This window comes from Tauraco erythrolophus, chromosome W (assembly GCF_009769465.1).
Source record: "Tauraco erythrolophus isolate bTauEry1 chromosome W, bTauEry1.pri, whole genome shotgun sequence".
In the NCBI taxonomy this organism is placed as follows: domain Eukaryota; kingdom Metazoa; phylum Chordata; class Aves; order Musophagiformes; family Musophagidae; genus Tauraco; species Tauraco erythrolophus.
In genome coordinates, this window is record NC_141497.1 from 10,111,118 (window position 1) to 10,120,629 (window position 9,512).

Below are 9,512 nucleotides of genomic sequence, written 5' to 3' on the forward strand. Positions count from 1 at the left end.
ATAATCCAAAAAAAAGTTTTAGAAATTCTATAACATTTAGAAATACAATAGAAATGTTTTAGAAAGACTGCCTGTATCTTTGTTCATTAATAAACCACTGAAAATAGCAACCCTATCCTTTGTTACTTTTTCACTCAGTTTTACTGCACTAATTAAGTTTTCTCATGTTTTTACATCTCAGTCACAGAAGAAAGGACAACAGTCACAATTTTTGCAAAGCCGTAACTTAAAATGCATAGCCTTATGTGAAGGTAAGCTGAAAGCCCTTGAAAAACAAATCTATCCTCTTTCAGTTTAAAGCCATTATCCCTTCTCCTATCACTACACCCTTGTAAAAAGTCCCTCTCCAGCTTTCTTGTAGGCCCCCTTCAGATACTGGAAGGCTGCTATAAGATCACCCTGGAGCCTTCTCTTCTCTAGGCTGAACAACCCCAACTCTCTTAGCCTGTCTTCATAGGAGAGGTGCTCCAGCCCGCTAATCATCTTCATGGTCCTCCTCTGGACCCACTCCAAGAGCTCCATGTGTTGGGGACCCCAGAGCTGAACACAGTACTCCAGGTGGGGTCTCACGAGAGCAGAGTAGAAGGGGAGAATCACCTCCCTTGACCTGCTGCCCACACTTCTTTGGATGCAGCCCAGGATACAGTTGGCTTTCTGGGCTGCCAGCGCACGGTGCCGGCTCATGTTGAGCTTCTTATCAACCAGAACCCTCAAGTCCTTTTCCTCAGGGCTGCTCTCAAGCCATTCTCCGCTTAGCCTGTACTTGTGCTTGAGATTGCCCTGACTCACATGCAGGACCTTGAACTTGGCCTTTTTGAACTTCATGAGGTTCGCACGCGCCCACCTCTCCAGCCTGTCAAGGTCTCTCTGGATGGCATCCTTTCCCTTCAGCGTGTTGACCACACCACACATCTTGGTGTCATCAGGAAACTTGCTGAGGGTACAGTTCAGAATGTTTCCCTCTTCGAACAAAACCTGTAACACATGCTGAATTTTCATGAAATAATCATATGCACATAGCAACTGATCATCTGGTCTGTCCTTTAAATGTGATCATATTGCTAAGCCATCAATATAACCCAAGTCATGGTCTTTATTTGAAACAGTGACTTCTTGCAAGCTCTTGACAAAAGCATTAAACACCTACAAGTCAGAAAAAAACAGTTTTCCTATTGATTTTCCAAATAATTTTTCACTTCTCAGGCAAAGATACTGTTCATTTGGTAACCAGTCTGTTTTCTCTGATGACTACAGAAATTTTGTGAAGTTAAAATCCAGTGCATATGAGTATGGTCATTCTTGAAAGGCTTGGCTATTCTTTTAATAATTAATGAAACTTCAGCAGGTTTTGAGAACAACAAATTATGAAATTTGAATAAGAATTGTACTAGTAATTGTTAGTCTCATTGACCAAACAAAAAGAAATTATATTAAACTCAGTTTGCCCTCCATTTTCAGCATTTGTTTATTTTTAAAAATAAAAATTCAGACAGATGGTGGAAAAGATGTTATTTCAAAATGGAAGCTTTAAGCTATATATGCTACTTTTTAATATATATATTTTTGAGAATGTTCAAGTGAAATATTAAATATGATCAAGGAAATGTCATTCAACATGAAAATGCATTTTGATCTGGACAGAAAAATACATAAGTTTAGTTCTAAAACTTTCAGAAGATATGAAATTAATCTAGGTTTTACTAGAATTTACTTGGTCTTCAATATCTGAAGTTTCTAAATATGAATTACATCTTTCCCAAGGACTTTTTCATCTATGTCATTCTTTCTTCACATTTATTAATGGATTAAGTATTGTATAAGGGTGAATTTTAAATACTTGGTAAAATATATTTTATATCATTCATATTCACTATATTTTTCTGTGAGAAGAAGTGTTTAAGGGAGGTGGTTAATATAGATTTTAAATAAAATTAATTACAAGAGAAAAATGTTTGCTAAAACTTACAATTTGTGGAAGAAATGGTATGAAAATTGAATATGCATTTATTTATGGTAGTATTTAAATGCATTTAGAGAAATCTTTTCAAATACAGGTTGATAGTAAAGATTCTACCTAGCAATAAAAAGGTTTCTTTCCTGCATTGTCCTAATTCTGCTGGTAAATAACCTATCATCAAATACATTACTGTTTTCTAAACGTTGAGCAAGTTTTGGCAAACTTTGTGATCCCCTTGAGTCATAATTGCTATGCTATTTTTTTTTTAATATTTGATAGTATTGCAAATCCCAAATTTGTGGTATATCTCAGTTTCAGACTTTATCTTTTACATCTTATTTTTGGCTCAACCATCATCAAACACAAATATCTCTATTCCAAAGGCTGATTAGTTGACTCAGATGCTCCTTAACAGCCCTATGGCCATTTAAAATCAGGTTTTAATAAATATACTTTTTCATTTTTCATTCCAATTAGGAACTAGCTCACATACATCTATGTTTTCTGGAAAATATAACATATTTTGGAAACAAGAATCAAGTTCATCTCCCTGTTTGTACTAACAGCCAACTTGAAGCCTACACCATGCCACAGACATGCACTGGAAAACTACACATTCCCAGAAGGCTATTTAAAGTATTTAAAAAAGCAAATCTTTTAAAGCAATATTTTCCAGGCATGTTTTCATCACTACGAAATTTATTCTTTCCCTGATAGTGATAACTTCATCTGATCTGCACAAACATGGAGAGATATGGGTAGTTCCCAATACGGATCATGTGTGTACAAGATTTTTCTTTGTGTGAGTACAAAGCTTCTTTTAACATTCAATATCTGTCCATTCTAGACTTTTTTCCCCATGTTCCCTCCAATAATTGTAAATGAAGTAGATAAAAGATGTTTCTTCCTAATTCTTTAAAGTATCACTTCATTTTGTGTTTATCTCTGTATTTACTTTTGTTAGAAAATGTATGTATGAGTTAGTGACAAAGGTTTAGTAGATGTTTAGTCATAGAATAAATGAATGGAGAGTTACTGATTTTTCTGACTCTATAGCATTACCTCATTTTACAGTAAGTCTATCTATCCACATCTCTTCTATTTGGGTGTATGTTTTAAAGCTGAGGAATTCATTAAAGGCTTTCTGTCTATGATGTGAGCATTTCCTCTCTCACCTATGACTTGTAATTATATATCGGCGTAGATTTCAGCCCTGCAAAGAATCATGCAGACCAGTGGAGGAGCATGCTGATTTCAGATTGACCAGCACTGGGGGTTTCAGTGATCAAGATTGCTTTATCCATGCAAATCCCTAATGCAGGCGAGTTCTCATAAGGAGGAAAACCCTGGAGGTTGTCATGGTGTCACCACTAAATGGAGGCCCACTTGTGACAGGAGTTTGGGTACCACAATGCTTTGGCACCAGCCTTGCGTAGGGTGGTCTGGGAGCAGCTGCAGAATCAGAAACAGCTCTTTCCTTCATACCTCCAGCAAGAGGGAAGCTGCTAATGTGCCTTGATGGGCCAGGTGCTGGCAGAAGTCCCCTTTGGGTCCTAGTAGGTTATTCAACTTCAGGGTTTCGATGACAATGGCAGCCCTACTACCCTTCACTCTCTCTACAGAGTGTGGGATCTGCATATAACAGTAAAATGCAGCAGAACATTTTGATAGGAAACGTTAACATATGGAATAAACACTCTTGATTATTGAATGAAACAGAGTTTTGGATGTTTTTAGGTAGATTAATAAAACACTAATTTGATTTTATTTTCTGTACTCTTTTTTTAGTTATGAAGATGGTCAAGTGGGTGATACAAGTATAAATACACAGGAATCAAGCATTCATAAAGAGATTCTTCGAGTCATTGGCAATCAAACTGCTACTGGTTAAAAGGAGTACTCTTATTTAATTGTTGTGATTTAGAAGCCTTCCTCAGTCTCAAAGCTGGATTTTGAACTGAAGAAGATGCAAAAAACTAATTTATTATTATTATTCTAAGCAAATTAACCCTTTGAATACTTACTGTTTTCTTACTTAGTATTTCTTATCTCATCAAAATACCTGAGATGGTATGAATTAGCAACTGTAGGGGTACAAAGTCTATTAATATATTACAACTAACAATAATGAAACAGGCATTTGAGTTGCTCACAATAAACAGACTTTTAAAAGGAGTTTTGTGCTGATATTTTTATATTAAACTTCAATTGGAGGTTTTAGTACTGTATACTGGTATTTTAAATTTAGAATGACTTAATTATAAGCAAGAGAGAAGATTTTATAGCGGAGCACCTGTATTATGCAGGATACTTTGCAGTAAGTAAAATATTCTGTATTCAAAACCAATAAAAGATTGTCTGGAACATGTCAAATTAAAGGGATTGGTTATCTGCAGCTATCTTTGATTATTTTACACAGATGCAGCTAGGATTTAGAGTCAAAGGTTAAAATGACAATACATTTTTGATTTAATGAATGAAACAAAGCAAAAAATAATGACTTTCATGGTGTATGTTTAGTTTTCTTTATCTTCTCTGGAAACACTGTCATATCCATTGAGTAGCTCAGTTGCATTTTTTTTTAATTATACGAGACTAGCAAACACCTGGAAATCCTGAAGCTGTTAACTTCCTTTTTTACAAATTTATTTTTAATATACTAGATTTTACAGTTTCTTTAGATCAACAAAGTTCTTTAATGTTTTCATCTTAACTTCAGTGAGACTGCTCTGTGGTTAAATTTAGCCACATTTTTAAAAGTACCTGCTGAATTAGGACTTTTACATGACTGAGTTGATTGTTCATACATCAGAAAATACAAACAAATGCAAAATTTTACGGATTTTCTCTTGGTGAAATATTTTTATTAATTTATTCATAAGGGAAAACAAATTAAATCAAATCTTTCTGTCCTTTAAACTAACAACTGTTTTTTCCAAGTGAGCATGATGGCAACACCAGTCTCCAAGGCATAAGTCACACCCTTAAATAAGGAGAGCAATTCAACTTACACATCTTTGCAATTATTACAGGCCACCTCAGAAAGCAAAAATAGACTGAATCCTCTATTATGTTATTTTCATAATAAAGATACTGTGTAGCCAAATAACAGCACAACAGAGCACAGGCCAGTGTTTGCTTCTTTTAAACAGAACTGCATTAGATATGCAGTAATGAGTGATTCCTTCTTTCTGCACTCCCTTATTCCTTGCTGTAATTGAAGTGCCCTGCAAGTAAAATAGTGTTATTGGGCCTAGGAGCACATACTTAGAGATGTATTTTAGCTTTCCAGACTTATTTGCTGGGGACCTCAGTTTTTCTGGGTTCACATCCAGACTTGTAAATCCAATCCTGTTTGCAAATCCCCATTTTGCTGTTGAATTTGTGTTGACTTTCACCCCCATTTGGTGGACACCTAGCTTGAGTACCACTACTCTAATTCTTATATTTTGTGTTGGGTTAACTTCTTGAAATAAAGAGGATTCCTGAAGTTTATCTATCTATGTAAGGACTGCCTTAGGTTGTGTAACTGCACAAAATCAGCATAGTTCAGAAGTGGAGCTGAAACCCTGGAATGACCATCTCTCCATAATTTGTCCTGCCATATGTGTCTGAATCACTATGTTTTGCAGAACAGAAAGAAACTAGGAAGCAAGTCCACAAAGATATCCTACATTAACTTGCTGGGCTGATAGTCCACCACTCTGGGAAGCCTCTTCAAAAAACTAGGAGAAAAGAAAGATGACCATGAGTGAACTGGAGAAGATAAATAAGCAGTCATCTTCCCTGTCCCTTCAAGCTGCAGCAGGATCATGAGGGAGCACCTTGAAGGAAGAAACCTGGAATGTAGCTATGGCAGTGAGTCAGCCTTGGTTTGCATAGTGGTGTCATGATATTGGCCACGGTGCCATCGTAAGTACAAACACTGGAAAGAGGAGGGAAAATACATTTCTGCTGAATTTTAAGACTGCTCCAGGGATTGTTTTAAATGGATGAGCAGAAGGAAGGGACAGTGTGGAGGAAAGCAGGGCTCTGAGATATACGGGGAGGCCTTACTGTTGTAAGGTGCTCACTTCAGGACCCACTCAGTGCATGGCAGGATAAAGGGACTGAGAGAACAAAGCTGCAGCGTGGGGAGAGCACAGCACACGGGCAACACCATGCCTAGGGCAGCTGGGTCACCTGGGGAGGTGTTATGGTGTAAGGGACAGTGCAAGGACACAAGTCCAGTGTTACACACAAACAGCAATGGAATTAAATCAAAATTCATTGCTACACAGTAACTCAGTCACTTTTTTTCTTTAGTCAAAATATTAACAGGAAACTTCTTCTAAGGTGTTATAGTATCTGCAGGTGAACATGAGTCTTCAGATCATTCCTTTAACAAAATATAAGTTCTCATCATTTTTAAAAGGTGAAAGGAAAGAGGGAGGTTCTTTAGGGGTCTGTTACTCAAAAATAAATAGCCCCTTTATAGCAAACTTCAAAACTGAAGCAAAGACTTTATCACCAAGAGATGGAATGAAAAAGCCCAAGGAGGAGTTTTTCTTTGAAGGATTTTTCCCTGGTGGTTTTATCCAAGGGTGAAAGTTGCATATTGCCAAATTCTTCCAAATGCTTATATTTGCATGGATTCCAGGGGATGAAAAATAAAAAGCCAGGCTCATCTGAGCAAAGGCCTTGTGTTATCTGTAAAGCCCTTGCATTTCCTTTCCTCTGTTATCATGCACACATATTGGTGATAGAGCCATCTTTGTAACTCCCACAGTAAAGATGTAGGCTTTTCACAAACAGCTTTCAATCACAGGAAGAAAATAGAGCCCCAGGCTTTTCTACCTTTTCTACCTTTCTTGGTAGAAAGCTCCATGAAGCCTTAGCTATTTAGCTGTGATCATGTCCAGCACGGAGCAACCAAGAGAATTCTTGAGAAAGAACTTTCCAACTTCTTACGTCCCACAACAAATTACAGGCTCTCAAATGGGGGAAGTTTGATGGAAAAATTATGTTAATACCTTAATATTGTACCCTAATTACAAATTACCATATTTATATTTCTGTGAGTATTTTAAACATTGAGAAAGGAATCAAAAAAGATGCTTTTAAACCTTTCTTGAAATTCAGGCAGATATTTAGCATTCAAGAGGTTAAGCAACTTAAGTTATCTTCTTCTATGTTATGAATCAGCATAGCTCTAGTTTCTTCAGCAGTGCTACACTGATTTGATCATCTGAGTCTTTGGCTCCATATTACTTACCATAAAATGGCCAGTTTGTGTAACATTCTGCTTAATATTTTACAGGAACTAGTCAATGACACTGGAATTGTTTATGCTTGTATTTTTCTCTAAAGCCTTTGAAAAACTGTTATTGATGCTGTATAATTTTAATATTATAGCTGTTGGTACTAAAAATGCATCTGATGATGAATAATGCTAAGATTATGCTTTTGTTAATACAAATATAAGATCACTCTAAATGAAGACTTTGTGCTTAGATCAATTATACTTTGCTTACAAACCACTTCCTACTGTGGAAATAATTAGCATACTTCCAACATGAATGAGTACAAAGTGCAAAAAAAAGGGACAACTGAATTAAGAGATTCATGATTTTAAAAGAAACATTAAAAAAAACCCCAAACCTAAACAAATATAAAACCAGTATCTAGTTACTTAAGCATTATATTAATTTAGATGGTATTCTTCTTGGCTCTAGAAAATGTAAGTCAAATACAAAGAATACTTGTCATGACTGGCAGGGAAGTAACTCTACAGGAGCAAAAGCACTATGTAATCTTAGCATTTTCACAAAAAATAGATTTGAGGTCCGATCCTGCATTGTGTTGAACACTCATCGGAGGTGCTGAGGGTTAGGCCCTTGAACAAACATTAAGTGTTTTTTATACTAGTCGTTCCTCACTCTCATGGTAAGCTTTATAAAAGCCTCTGAGGCAAAAGGCCCATTGTAGATGGGATCAGCGTGCAGACGCCTGCGCATTGCTTGGCCCATACGCCTGGGCGGGATCTAGTAGGACTGAACTGTTTGGCTGCGTGAGAGTGGGACGGCAGCTGTGGTGGTGAAGGGGAGAATAGGCTGGGAGAGTCGTGGCAGACAGGGACGAGCCTTTCCACACTCCTGCAGGCACCACGCGGCCCCTCCGCCGGCTGCTAGGAGCACTACAGCGACCCGGCTGGCACTGGCTGCATTTCCACTTGTCTCTTGGGGCACTTATGGTTCTGCGATGCTTTATTTTCAAAACCAAGGTGTTAATCTGGTGTACTGCACAATTTCTTTGTTACAAATGCTACCTCAAGGCGAATGATGAGCCTGTTGACTAAGCAAGGTTTTTTGTTTAGAGAGCAGTTAAAATGTGCATAGAGATGAAAGTTGTTCAAAAAGTGTCTTGAGTCTAGTCAGACAGGGCTGCAATAATAATCAAATTTATTCCTTAAAGCACTCAGGAGTGGGGGAAAACTTGTGCTTCAGAATGGGATAAATAAAAATGGGAAGATTTACTTGAAACAAAGTAGTGTTCTGCAAGCACAGTGTCATAAAAAAATGCACAAAAATGTCACCAGTAATTTGAATTTCCAGATTTGGTTTTGGAAACTTTAGGTCTGAAAGTGCTGAGCTCCTTTGTCTTTCCTTGGATGGCAGTTTCTTACTCTGCTCACGGGCTGAAGCAACAGTCATGGACAAGAGCAGATGGAATAAAATACATTGAGCTGCTGTTCGATGTGACAAGCGTGTATTTGATTGCGTGTTCCTGCTAAGTTTTTGTCTGCTGCAGAATGGCTATGATGTAAATTGCTACCCATTACACTTTGCATTGGGATTTTGTACACAGTATGACATACTGGGTATAAGACTTTTGTAAGGAAAAAAAAAGAATTCAAGTAGTTTGTAGATGAACGTATCTAGCATGTGAAAATCCTATTGAAAAATAGATTATATTAAACATTTACTAACAAGTCAACATAAATAGTCCTTATACACAGATATTCAATATAATTTAATGTTCTAAAAATATTTTTTTATTTACTCAGTATGTATTGTATCTTTGAATTTTAAGAAGCAGTCATTCCTTTATGTAAACATAAAATATGCCTATGTTTCTTTTAACTCTACAGCCTTTTTTTCTCTGAATAAATTTATTAAAATTTTGTGCACAAGACAGTACTGCAGCCTGCTATTTAGGCTATGGTGCCTTAGAGTTACTACAAATATTTAATAAAATATACATAATGTAAATACTGCCAGAAGATCACTAAGGCCAAATATTTTCTCTATTCACTTTTTACTGCACTTGCTTTCTATAGCTATTTAAGCCTCTTTTATCCATCTTTGTAATAGTTATAACAGTTGTAGCCAATGTAAATGTTTACTTTCAATAAATCAGAATTTGTTCAACAAATACTGTGCATTTGAGCAGTATTTTGAGAACTCTATTTGAAGTTAAAAGTCATCTAAGAATTAAACTGTCTGAAGCAGTTTCTTGACTTTTGCTAATCTCAACAACATCTAAAAGTTATGCTATGCTTTTACACGTTATTGGA

General features: G+C 36.5%; 1 protein-coding gene across 1 annotated transcript in view; it reads left to right on the forward strand.

Annotated features, from left to right (window-relative positions):
- The window catches only part of LOC147526206 (protein mono-ADP-ribosyltransferase PARP8-like), a gene marked incomplete at its 5' end in the record, with an annotated part of 222,393 nt that extends 218,545 nt beyond the window's left edge, over positions 1 to 3,848 (forward strand). Inside the window, 3 exons of the mRNA XM_086630266.1 lie at positions 182 to 251; positions 2,675 to 2,759; positions 3,746 to 3,848. Of these exons, the coding sequence (XP_086486392.1) occupies positions 182 to 251; positions 2,675 to 2,759; positions 3,746 to 3,848 (258 nt within the window). The remainder of the gene's footprint in view (positions 1 to 181; positions 252 to 2,674; positions 2,760 to 3,745) is intronic.
- Between the last annotated feature and the right edge of the window lie 5,664 nt (positions 3,849 to 9,512).